The sequence below is a fragment of the Haliaeetus leucocephalus genome, unplaced genomic scaffold, assembly GCF_000737465.1.
Source record: "Haliaeetus leucocephalus isolate CR32 unplaced genomic scaffold, Haliaeetus_leucocephalus-4.0 Scaffold840, whole genome shotgun sequence".
Classification (NCBI taxonomy): Eukaryota; Metazoa; Chordata; class Aves; order Accipitriformes; family Accipitridae; genus Haliaeetus; species Haliaeetus leucocephalus.
Genome location: NW_010973276.1, coordinates 2,454,178 through 2,467,396, shown reverse-complemented (window position 1 = coordinate 2,467,396; position 13,219 = coordinate 2,454,178). Strand labels below are relative to the sequence as shown.

Sequence of the window (13,219 nt, the reverse complement as noted above, 5' to 3'; positions counted from 1 at the left end):
GCACATAAGAGCTCAGCATAAAAGGCATGCATACACAGCCTCCACTTATCTAACAGTGACTTATTTTTGGATGGAAATACAAAAGGAACTAGTAAGTAGCACAGATGTTGCTCTAATCTCATTCTCTCCTTCACTGATTCCCTAAATGCGATTTTTAAATGCAAGTTTTTAAAAAGCAAAACCTGGTACTACTGCCAAAAAACTTGAACGAAAAACCATTCAGAGATTACAGCATAACAGCACGACTTTCTACAAAAGCAGTGCATCAGGAATGCACTTTACATTATGACGTCAGTGACCGTATGCTCCTAGATCCCATAGGTCTGAGAATTTCCCTGCTTGCTTTTACAAGCCCTGCAGTAGTCTGGAACTACCTGCCTTTCTTCAGGGCTCACCTTCTAATGCTTTCAAGATTCTTTATATACAGACAACAGCATGTACATTTTCATAACAGACATTGTATCTAACTCAGTGATTTAGCAAAGAGCTTGTTCCAAGTTTGTGTTCTCTCTCCAAAAGATTAATTCATCATCCAGTTAGTGGTTCTTACCTAGTTTATATTCATCATTACAACCTCTGTACCGCAAACGTCTAATCAGCTCCAGTTTAGCTAAATATGGTCCCCGAAGTGGCCGAGAGCTCTTAGATTCTTCTGTTATCCTCTCTTCTATAAATTTCACAGCTTGCTCTACAGTATAGTGTACCTCTCCTTCCAAAGAGCTGTGCAATTAAGAGACAAAAGGTTCTTTGATTCTTCCCATTGCTAGGCATTGATAACGTGTTCAGCATACTCCCAGGATAGTCTTAAGGAAACCTGGCATGATGGATTCTCTAACTCAATCACCATGAAAAATACAAACTGGAAGAGTTCTGTAGCGTACAAACCACTAAACAGCTGTTTCCAATAAACTATTGCCAGCCTCCAAAACAAAGTAGGAAGAACACATCATTTTGGGATATAATGTCAAGAAGTCACCCAAAGATGCAGACAGTGCTGTATTGAATATACGAATGCAAACAATTCACTGTAGCACAAAGGAAAAACAAATCCATAGCAGAACTGTTAACTTACTGCTCCTCTTCTGGTGGAGGTGTCCAGGATTCATCAATGAGTTGAAACACTGAATCAAAGTAAGTTATATAAAACTGCCAATCATCTGAGCTGAAACAAAAATCAGGCACAGAACAAAGTTTAGGGAATTGCCCAAAACAGTAACTCACTTCTAAAACTGCATTCCTTGCAAAAGCTGAATTTAAGGAATAGCACACATTCATATTACAGAATAAACAACTACAATAAGAATCATTTCTCCTTGAAAAGGTCTCGCATCTTAAGAATGCCATCATCCTGAATTTCTTGAAACATATTAAAAGGAAAGAATTTCAATGAAGAATTGAAGCAAGCTACAAACTCTCCTCTTAACATTTACATTCCAATTGGAGCTCATTAATACCCCCACAAAATGCTAAGACAGAAGATTCTCCCCTGTATTAACTTATATGTAAGATAAGGGCACAGCTTAATACAAAAAACAAGCAACAAATCTCTCTTGACAGTTCCAAGAGACAGATTTGATCATACTAGTATGCTCTCTCCTGATGCATCTGTTCAAAGCATTACATGCACTTCCCAGTATGAAGTCTGGCCAAGTGAGAAAAATGAAGTTCCAGAAAATTAAATGTAAACACAGGTCTCTTCCTCTCCCACCATGGAAGCTAGAGCTGGACAATCAGCACAGCCTTCAAAAATAAGGAGGTAAACAAAATTTTATTGCCTTAATGTATCACTGAAGTCAGCCTTCAAAAAGAAGCAACTACAGTCCTCACACTGACTCTCCCTGTGACCTTCACCATGTCCCTTTAACACTTTATTCCGTTGCCCTTTTCCTCAGGGTTTGGAGCGCAAACGTTTGGAAATGCTTTGAGATCCTCTGATGTTCTTCTATTTTAACCACCATTTGCAAAAGCCACTAAACAAGGCAATTCACAACCAGCCAGGAATTTCTCTTCAGTTTTTTTAGTAGGACTGCAGAAATATAATCTCACTTTTTCAGCAGTAGCCTTCTCGACAGCGCATTGCACTCTGGCCACCTACACAGCTTCTTGTACATTGCCATACACTTGTTCTCACGGCTTTGGAGCTCACTTGTCAGCTTCTCTAAATTAAAAACAGAAGGGCAAGTTTATTTAATCAATGCATTTCCTTCTTTACTTTCTGCATAAAGCTTCTTATTATAGCCCAGGATGCAAAACAGTAAGTGTAAGAGAAAAGAAGAGAGGTCCTCAAAGGATAGAAAGGACAGATTTGCTATAGAAACCTTCATATCCCAATTCCTTAAAACTGCAAGTGCATTTCAATCACCAGAAAGACTCCTCAAAATAGGATATTACGAACTATTTTTTTTTTTTTAAGATGGCAGCTACAAACTAACATGCTATCAATTTACTACTGCTAAGCATACTGCTGCAAAGTTCACCACTAAGTAATGCTTAAATACCATAAACAGGTGGGTAAAACCAGCCTGCATCAGAGCACCTCCAGAGTTAGCATCAATGTTTGAAACTGGTGCTAAGAGTCAGGCTTCTTGCAGGCTTTTCTTTTTTTTGTGAACCAGCAGACAAGTCTGAAGTAAAGGAGAACTGCTGTGTTCTCCACACAACTGTGATTATTAATTGTCAGAATAAGTTACCTCCTAGTTTTCCTCTCACAACATCTAAGGCTTCCTTATACTTCTCCAGACGTTCCAGAATCATGTAGTACAGTTCGACCTTAAAAGAAAGATTAGACTGCAATGAAATTTGCTAGTAAAACAATACACAGGTGTGCCAAGAAATAAAGTGGCTTGTGTTACTGTCATTAGAAATAGGAGATAGCCAGGCCTGCAAAGCTATCTTTAGCATCCCAGAGGGTGGAGCATTCAGGAATTTAGGTCTTTTTTCCATTCTCAGTCCTGAAGTTTCTCTTGGGGCCTCCCAGGGAGCAAACCCAAGTACTTCATCAGTCAAATCAAATGCCAAAACATTTTCCTGGCCACACGATTCCAAATCCCTCTCAACCCTCTGATCTTGTTTTTTCTTCTGTCCCGCTACATTCACATTTACTTCCAGAACACTACTGATTATTATCTTGGAAAACCGTTAAAATAATCAACCTCCTTGAACAGTGCATTCCTTGTCTCAATAATGTTCAAATCAAGCTGAAAGTATCTGCAAGCCTTACTTCAGCCTCAGCTTCAATCTTATCCTCTTTCACCATCTTTTCCACCATTCTCTCAGCTAGTGGCAAAAACATCGTCTTTGAGAGGTTTTCATCCTGTGCTGAAATAGACTAAGGAAGAGAAGAATTGTCATAACAGGTCATCAACTTTTTGTGTTGTCCCAGCCACTGCTTTTTTCCCATTAGAAGAGGAAAAAAACCCAGGTGCTTCAATTCCACCACCCCCAAAAAACCACACATTCAGAGCTGCCATCTGTCACGTGCAGAGAGCTCTGTTAAAAGGCAGCAATAAAACTAGTGATATACTGAAAAGCTTGCTCTTGATTACATTGTCCAGAGACTCATGCAGCTAGGCACACAATACCCATGGCAAATAACAGGTAGCAAGAACACATTTGTGTTTTCCATGGCACAGTATTTTAGACAATGTGATTAATGCCCCGATGCTTATTCAGCCAACGCTGTCAGGTTGTCTGATTAGTGCCTGAATCTGCTATATCAACTAACAGCAGCACAGCTGATCTGCTGTCTATTCTTGCAGACTTTCTGCAGTCTTAAAAGACCTGCTAAGTCCAGAGCTCTCATTTATCTCCTCCTAGAGCCTTTATAACCTAGTTACAGAGAGGAACAGTTCTGACTAAGGAGCTGCAGATATTTGAGGTTTTATTCATTAGCTCTCTAACTAAAGACAGTAAGGTACTAGTCCAGATGAGAGGATAATTCAAGTTGTATAAACGTGGTAAGGCAGAGCAGTTAAGTTGCATTATAAAAACACTAGAGCATTCATTTTGGACCACATCAATAGTGCTACTTAAGGAGGGCTCAGTCATTCTCCCAGCATCATACAGAAACAGTTCAAATACACATTCTACTTAAAATAATCTCTAATATTTTCACTGAGAACATTTCTGTATTTGCACTATACCTGCAGCGAAAGTCAAACTCTTTTGCAACACTGTACACACCTGCATAATCAGGCTCATCACAGACCAAAAATAGTAAGGATTTTTGGGTACAATCTTATAAAGTGCCATTCCAGCCTGAAAAATATAAGACAAAGTTTCATCATTCCTGAAACGTATCTGTTTACAAGCTCGCATGACAGAGAACACAAGCTAAGCAGCAATGACGGCAGCAGACAACACAGAATTAGCAACTAGATGGGAAGACTTCTATCAATCCATGAGCCCTTCCACCCTAATACACATTGCTGAAGAAGAAAGCAAAGGGGAAAATATTTCAAAGATCAAGTACTTTGTGTAGGTCTGACAAGAAACAGCCATGAGCATGCACACGTGTGACTGCCTAAACAGACGATAGCTTTAACTAGAAGTGGTGTATTGGCTTTGTGTGGCAAGGTTTTGGTAGCGGGGGGTGGCTACAGGGGTGGCTTCTGTGAGAAGCTGCTAGAAGCTTCCCCTGTGTTCGAGAGCGCCAATACCAGCCGGCTCCAAGACGGACCCGCTGCCGGCCAAGGCCAAGCCAATCAGCGATAGTGGTAGCGCCTCTGTGATAACATGTTTCAGAAGGAAAAAAAAGTTGCTGGGACAGACAGAAACAGCAGCCGGAGAGAGGAGTGAGAACATGTAAGAGAAACAACCCTGCAGACACCAAGGTCAGTGAAGAAGGAGGGGGAGGAGATGCTCCAGGCACTGGAGCAGAGATTCCCCTGCAGCCCATGGTGAAGACCATGGTGAGGCAGATTGTTCCCCTGCAGCCCAGAGAGGTCCACGGTGGAGCAGATATCCACCTGCAGCCCATGGAGGACCCCACAATGGAGCAGGTGGGTGCCCGAAGGAGGCTGTGACCCTGTGGGAAGCCCGCGCTGGAGCAGGCTCCTGGCAGGACCTGCGGAGAAAGGAGGCCACAGAGCAGGTTTTCTGGCAGGACTTGTGACCCCGTGGGTGACCCACGCTGGAGCAGTGCGCTCCTGAAGGACTGCACACCGTGGAAAGGACCCACGCTGGAGAAGTTCGTGGAGGACTGTCTCCCATGGGAGGGACCCCACGCTGGAGCAGGGGAAGAGTGTGATGAGTCCTGCCCCTGAGGAGGATGAAGCAGCAGAAATAATGTGCGATGAACTGACTGTAAAGCCCATTCCCTGTCCCCCTATGCCTCTGGTGGGGGTAGGTAGAGAATCTGGGAGTGAAGTTGTGCCCAGGAAGAAGGGAGGGGTGGAGGGAAGGTGTTCTGAGATTTGGTTTTATTTCTCATTACCCTACTCTGGTTGATTGGTAATAAACTGAGTTAATTTTCCCCAAGCTGAGTCTGTTTTGCCCATGACAGTAATTGGTGAGTGATCTCGCCTGTCCTTCTCTCAACCTACAAGCTCTTTGTTATATTTTCTCTCCCCGGTCCAGCTGAGGAGGGGGAGTGAGCCAGGGTCAACCCACCACAAGTGGTAACTACATCAGGAAGCAGAAGACTTATTCTTTAGGAGAGGCGGGGATATTTCCAGTGCTGACTTTCACTAGTATGCTCAGTCAGTGCTAAAAGGCACCCCAAAGCACATGCCTCCCTCATGTAAGCAACTGCCCTCAAACACTCGTTTCATACATACACATACTCAGATACCTGAAACATGAGGTCACTTATACGTGCAAATCAGTGGTTAAGCAAAGGTCGAGCTGAAAGCTTGGCTGCATCAAAGCACAGCCAAAGTATTCAAGATTTTCTAGCCTAACACATGAACAGTTATTCACAGATTTGTCTCTCAGATTTCCAGTGCCTGTATATAATGAAGGACAACATTTTTATCCATATAAAATCTGTAATTAATTTTAAGAAACTACATATAATACAGTCTACTACCACAGATGGACTTCTGTGCTAATTTCCTGACTGCAGTCTCAGTTTGCATTTTCCAGTACTTTCAGTTGAAATACCCCAGAACACAGGATGCTGAGGTTTATTTTCACTCTCCAGTCAGTTAGCATCCACACTCTCTTTGAATCTCTAAGTCCTTAGCTCCAATGCCCAGGCCAATCTGGAACATCCCACTCTGACAATGTCTAGATAACTAGATACGTGTTTGTATGACATTTTAAACAGACAAAAGGTCATATAAATGTTAAAAGTCATTATCTGTGCAAGACTTGTATTTTTTCTACTTGGGGTTGTACACAGGAGTACAATTAACATACAGTCACATCTCTGGAGTTTAGATTGTCACATGAAGCTTGTAATTTCATGTACATTAGTAACTTAGTCCGTATCTAGAGCTTGAACTCAAACAGCATACAAGTAGGGCTACAATGGAGAATAACACTTCTGCTGAATATATTCTTTTAGTTACTTAAACCAAAACTTGTATAAAAATTCAAGTCACCTTAATACAGTGGGAATGAGAGGGAGTTTAGGACTCATTTACTTGGCTCTGTGCTTTTTTATACAGAACAGTGAGCACACATGCTTTGAAAAGAATCTTCCATTTATAGGCATTCTCCAGGCACCTAATTTGGAAGAGATGAAAACAAAACTAACCAGCATGACACTGTTCTGCCAACTGAGAAGTAAGATGTACTTAAAGGAAGGGCTTTTTACTTTTTCTTCACCTAATTGCAACCAATACAACCCTAGTTATATGTTAGACTCTAGAGGTAAGAGCATGGGCAAGATTACTCTTCCCAAACATAATAGCAAACTAAGGAGTAAATCAAGTCTGTAGACAAGGATCAGAAGAGCTTGCTAGATCTTCTTCTATCTATTCCAGAATTCCTTTATAATACACCTCCTCATACGTAACCACCATACTATTCAAGACAGATGGACAAAAGCCTCCCAAAATAACCAACATACTCTATCAGATCAGATATGCACACAAAAGGCACAGTTGTCCTATCCTATGTAACGGAAAGAAAGCATTTGCCTTCAGATAACCCATCCCCTAAATAACGGTCTTAGAAGCCTTTCTGTAAAAAAGAACATAGAGTATAACTTCTGCATTAACCCCGCCTAGCTTTCTGGAAGATTACATGCAATATGAAAAGGCATTAACAGTAGGATGTATAGAAAAAGACACCTTAAAATGACAAGAACAGAAATTGTTGATCGTACCTGTTGCATTTTCTTGTATTCTCCAACCCTGGCATAGGCCATGAAGAGATGAGAGTGATACTCTTCACTGTTGGGAACCTTCTTTACAGCTGCCTCATAAAGTTTAGTTACCAGTTCCGCTAAACCAAAACCAGATGCTTGAGTTAAGACAAATTTGGGAATAATTTTAAAGCACAGCTACATAAAGATAGCATCAGTGATACTCTGAACAGTAATCTAATTACACTCATCAACCACAGAAATGGTACACTCTCTCCTTCAAGACCCCAAGCACTACAAACAGTAGTCAAAGGAAGAAAGTGCTTAAAAAAACCAAACCAACCAACCTCAAAATAGAGTTAACAGCAACAGCCAAACTTCTCAGAAGCACTTAAGTCTTTTTCTTAAGAAAGTTTATCCATTTTTGAGCATTAAACTGAATGAAGATTTCTACTCTTGGCAGAATGACTGCTCCACATGAATTATTTATCAAAACACAGAACATTTTCAGAGCCTAATATCAAATTAGTTGCTCTTATCGCAGGTTTACTTACGTTAGTCATATCCTGTTATTTCCCAATTGCCTATTTTAGTACTCTTAACAAGTCAAATACTTCACACTGTACTTTTTAATAATAGGTCTATCATGGCTAAATACTTATGGTATTATAATATGCAAAACTTCCTTACATTTTCACCCTTCCAGATTTTTCTTCCTTACACATACAACCATATCTCAGGGCAGTACTAGAAAACCAAATGTAATTCGTCTTTCACATAGTTTACATATCCTCAACACACATACATAAAACTTCTAATTACAGTCTTCTTGCAGGATCAAAAGTGGAAGTGCCTAACACCCACTATTTCCTTTCTGAGTTAAGTTAGAAACCTGAGCTTAACACTCAGGCAAGTTGTTTAGAATCACAGAAAGGCTTTTGTCATTTTCAGGGGTTTAAGCTGAAGTCACATATACACAAAAAAATCTCGTATTATGCAAGAAACGATGCTTTAACTCCACATATACATACACACACAAAGAAATTAAAAGAGCATACGTAATTGCTGTATCGCAGACTGATACCAAATATCTATTTCTACAAAAGTTGTTTCACCTCATTGTCATTGCTCCAGCAATTCAACAATAAACATTGCTACCACCACCAAGAACCACAAGAAGCTGCCAGAAACAACAACTGTTTAGAGCCGTAGATAAGCAGTATATAAGGTCTGGCTTCTTTCAGAAAAGCACATGCAATTTCACTCTGTCACTCAAACATTCATGATTTATTCTTTTTAAAATACCATATCACTACAAGGAACCACAGTGAAAAAACTAATCTGGTCAAATTCAGAGGCCAGGATTTCCCTTCTGTTTGTCACACAGCTTCTTGAGGCCTGAACACCTTGACTACAATCTCACAGCATTAAGCACAGTCCAAACCACAGACGATGTGATTTGTCATCTCTACCACATACAATGACAACAAATTCCAGTAGCTTTCATTAAAAAAAAAAAGTGAAATCATAAGCTGATCGTGATAGATTATTAGCATGTCACTCATTTAGGAACTGTGTACACAATAATGTTAATGAGAGAAGCCAGAACAAGGTTCTTTGCTTTATGGTGATCACTAGAGCCTTAAGAGGCATTTATAGCAGGCATCATTTAAATTCTCCAAGTCTCTTAACACACCTATACACAAACCCTGGACTTTTCATGTTTCCATGAAACTGCAGATCCCATATACTTCTTGAAGAACGTAAATAATTATGATTTTTAAGAGAGGCAAAGGTAAAAGCTTACGTCTATGCATTTCCCGGTAAAGAATAGTTAGTGCTTGCAAGGAATTATCATCTGTGGGTTCAAGTGCTGCTACTTCTTGTGCCAGAGTATATGCTTCATCTTGCTTGCCAGTTCTCTGCAAGCCAATTGCCTTTAGAACCTATTGACACAACACAGAGGCAGCTGTTAGAAACACAGTTGGCAGTTACCAGCGAAAATCCTCTCATTCCTGGTGCGGAGAGGCTTTGCCTCACCACCTCACTACTTGTACGGAACTTTAGGTTTTATTAAGCTTCTAATCCATATGGCTGTAGAGGAAAACTTCCAAATGCAAGCTACATCAAATAGTGTTGCTTTGCATTTCTTAACAAATATGCAGGCCACTCCAAGATATCAGCTGCCACTCAGTTTTCCCTACTGCAGACTGAAAACTGACTAGTCCTGCCAATTTTCATTTTTTTCTTTCAATAACTGGCCAGAGAGAAGTGACATAAATGAGATTCAGGTCAATGACACTCACTTCAGCTTGGGAAGCTTTCAAAACGTAGAAGTGGTATGAACTGTAGAGGAAAATCCACAGGGAAAAGAGAAAAGTAGAAAGATAGTCATATTTTCAGAAAAGTGAGGAACAGAACTCCTTTACCTTCAACAGGGGCACAGCAAGGAGGGCCACGAACAAGAAGCAGAAGAGCAAATGCCATCAAAATCACCTTGTTATATTTTGCTAAGGACTACACCTCCCAAGGGAGTTTTTGGTCCAAACTACTACAGAGAGATATCCCAAAGATATCCCAACCTAAGGTCTAAGAGGCATTTTTCAGGCACAGCCCATGCACCAAGTTTGCTTGCAGTGGCTCTGACAGGGAGCTAGACAATTAGCTCAGGTGTAACCAATTACACTCTAGTCATTAGAGGCACCTCACCAAGACGATCCATACAAGTTTTCAGGCAAACACAATGTTGTGTGAATTCCAACAGCCAGAGATCTTCCAGAGTGTTCAGAAAATACTGTGGTCTCTGGAAGATCACGGACACTGCTCAAAAGGCACAACAAAAACACTCCACATTTCAGAGCTATGCTCACCAAACCAGGTCAGTGCACCACAATCACACTTACCTTTGCACAGTGAAGATCCTTATGTTTTTTGAGCAGTTTATCTGCTTGCTGGATTGCCATTTTATTATTGCCATTATCGAGATAATCTGCGTATGAAGAAAATATATAGTATTATAACAGAACACAAGACCATTCTGGAAAGCTACCTCTAATTTTACCGTGGAGTATGTGCTGTTAGGCCAGTAGTGCAAACCACATTTTCCTTGTACAATTACTACTAAGCCAAATGTTCAGGAAACATGCCATTTTGTGGATGAAGTATTCACCTCCCTGTACTAGTTTTAGTCATTCAAACAAACAAGCTTTTGTAATTACTCCACATAGATCATTACAGCAACAAAGAGACATATGATAGAGCAGGTTCTGCAGCAACAGCTCTTTGCTTCAGTAAAAGTAGAAATTAATTTGGTGTGCCTTTGGGAGACTTTCAATGACTTTCAACAGGCAGTAGGTTAGAAACTAAGCACTCGCAATCTATCAAAGCATTAACTGAGAAGACCTACTTGTCCACAGGATCCATACTTCAGGCAGAGCAAATGTGTCCCCTAACAGAGTATCACTATGCTTTCACCAGACTGGTTTTAAAGACGAAATATCCTACAGGGATACCCCACTATCTAGTAAAACTTCAGCCATAGAAAACCCCTGCCTCGAGACCATTCTCTCATTTTTTTAGCTCAGTATTATAATTTTCAGCTTCACCTACAGCAAGTGCACCATCATGTTATTAGACAATTACAAACAAGCAATTTTAGATTAGACCATGATCCCTATATGCTTCCTCTCCCTCAAAAATTAAGACTTACTACCCAAAATGCAGCAGAAAAGCTTAGCTGCACCTGACATGCTGACAGGGAAGGGTCTGCTCAAACTGTTCTGGCCTCTCTCCTACCAAACTGCTAATAGAGCTAATACTAGTTAATTGAAATTATATTACACATCTTTTTCTCGTTAGGACTGTAGTTCTCATTATAAGAGAGAACTCTTTTACCAAGAAGAGGTGACCTTTAGTAATTCCTTGGTATATGGTACAAAGTGTGAATCTACACTAATGAGATTTATATTTGGCAGCTTTAACATTTGATTCCATGGCCAAGTGCTGCAGATTTAAAGTAGAGCTAATAGGGCTCCTGAGACCATACAGACAAAACCTCAAAGGAGGCAGCCTGCCCACACTAACTAACCAAACCAAAATATTGCTGCATATGATATAGTTTGAAACTCTAATACACTTTCTTTATACGGGTTAGATGGCCATTTTAACTCATGAAAACCTGTCCACCACCTTTAACATTAAAACTTAAGCAGGGATTTCTCAGTGAAGAGGTTTCAAAACTGTGGAACAGAAAATCCCGACGATCTCTTCATACACCAGTAGAGACTTCTAAAGGATCTGTGTTGCACAGTTCACTTACATGCAAATTATCTGCCATGCTGCACTGCCTGTCTTGGATTGTTTAACAACTGTACCGATAAGATCTCCGCTTTAGGTCTCCTAAAGTAAATCAAATAAACCACAAACTTCTCTAACTGCAGCAGAATAAAAAGATTGTATTTTGCTAACAACAAGTAAGTTTGTTGGAAGCCAAAGTAGCTGGCAACTTCCAAAGGAATGCAAGCTGAAGGAAAATAAACTCAAGCCTATATTAGTTTCAAGTCCGTAGGTGGAGATGTTCAGTGGCTGGAAATGCAACGTGTGAACCTTCAGGTGAAGGGAGAACAAATCAAGATGAAAGATAAACATAGCTGTCAAGGAACCCTGAGTAATCAAGGCACACAGTGCAAACAGAAAAGCACTGTTTTAAGTCAAGAACTAGACTTTCGATCTCATGCTGCACGTCTCCAGTTTATGACTTTTGTGAAGTTGTGTACTCACCTCTTTAAGGACATACACTTTATTTTGTGTTCTGCAGCACCAAAGCCTGAATTCAAATCTTACGATGCAGATAACCCTTTCTAGAACTAGCAGAAAGCTATTTTAAAGCTCTCTCCCTAATAGGTATACTCTCTGAAATGAATAGTGAAATACATCTCAACATCATCTGCTTTAATATTGGTTGAATTTACCCAGCTTTTTCTTTTAGGAACATTTAAAATCTTACACAGGCTATAACACAAATAATTGCACATTAATAAAAATGTCAATCACAGCACATACAGAAAACTAAGGGAAAAACTTAAAATTGTTACATAAAGACGAACCGCACAGCTGCGCTCATAATTATGCAATGAACTTTAAGACAGCTGTGTGTTTACACTTCTAATCAAACAAAACAATCCTCCTCCATTACACTGGAATCCGTCAGGGATGCAAGTCTATACCGCACCATCCTCACTGCCCAAGCGGCAAAGGATGTTCCCAAAGCGCGTTCATCCCCAAATGAGGGCAGCTCTCCACACGTTTGTAGGGAAAGATTTTTTTTTCTGGTGTTGAAAAAGTTGAGAACATTTTCCAAAATCTCTATCCAATCTTTAATTTTAGGGACGAAACGATACCGTAGCCTGGGGAAGCGGTTTTCTTTTTCTCTGTATTTGCATAAACAGAGACAAGCTTGTCTACAATCTCTTAAGCAATCCCAACTGCATGTAATACCCTTGCAAATATCTGGGGACAGCTTAATACAAGAGGTTTCTTAACAAGACCATCTCCTAAATACTCCGCTCCCGTTTCCCAATTAATTTTCATAACACCACAATTAGTCCGTACCACAACCCTTCAACGTACAACTTTAAGGTTTCCGTGACTGCTCTTGCTCCTTTTATGAATTAATCCATTTCTAACGCCTCTGCAGCGGAAAACAAACGCCGACCAAAGTTACCTTGGCCGAGAGACAGAAGCACAGACCCACCACTACCGCCCGAGGAGAGCGGGCCCGCCTGCGAGCGGGCTACTCGCGCCCCTCCACGCCTTCTCCCGCAGGCGGGTTGGGGGGGTCCTGAGCGGGGAGACCAGCAACCCCCCCAGGGCAGGGGGGAGTTCGGAGGAAGGGGCCGCTGCCCGCTGGAAGACGGGCGGCGGGGACGGAAATCGGGGCCCCCCCCCCCCGGCCCAGCCAAACTCCCC

The 13,219-nt window shown here is 40.9% G+C and overlaps 1 protein-coding gene across 2 annotated transcripts in view; it reads right to left on the bottom strand.

The window, feature by feature from the left end:
• The window catches only part of NAA25 (N(alpha)-acetyltransferase 25, NatB auxiliary subunit), a 28,940-nt gene extending 18,699 nt beyond the window's left edge, over positions 1-10,241 (bottom strand). Inside the window, exons 1-9 of one of the 2 annotated variants that reach the window (XM_010582112.1) lie at positions 10,156-10,241; positions 9,060-9,198; positions 7,274-7,392; positions 4,183-4,257; positions 3,221-3,328; positions 2,691-2,769; positions 2,047-2,158; positions 1,073-1,162; positions 551-720 (exon numbers count right to left, since the gene is read on the bottom strand). In XM_010582112.1, coding sequence (XP_010580414.1) covers positions 551-720; positions 1,073-1,162; positions 2,047-2,158; positions 2,691-2,769; positions 3,221-3,328; positions 4,183-4,257; positions 7,274-7,392; positions 9,060-9,198; positions 10,156-10,215 — 952 coding nt within the window. In that variant the 5' untranslated portion in view covers positions 10,216-10,241. The remainder of the gene's footprint in view (positions 1-550; positions 721-1,072; positions 1,163-2,046; positions 2,159-2,690; positions 2,770-3,220; positions 3,329-4,182; positions 4,258-7,273; positions 7,393-9,059; positions 9,199-10,155) is intronic. The other variant, XM_010582114.1, reaches the window with a different exon arrangement.
• Positions 10,242-13,219: the final 2,978 nt, after the last annotated feature.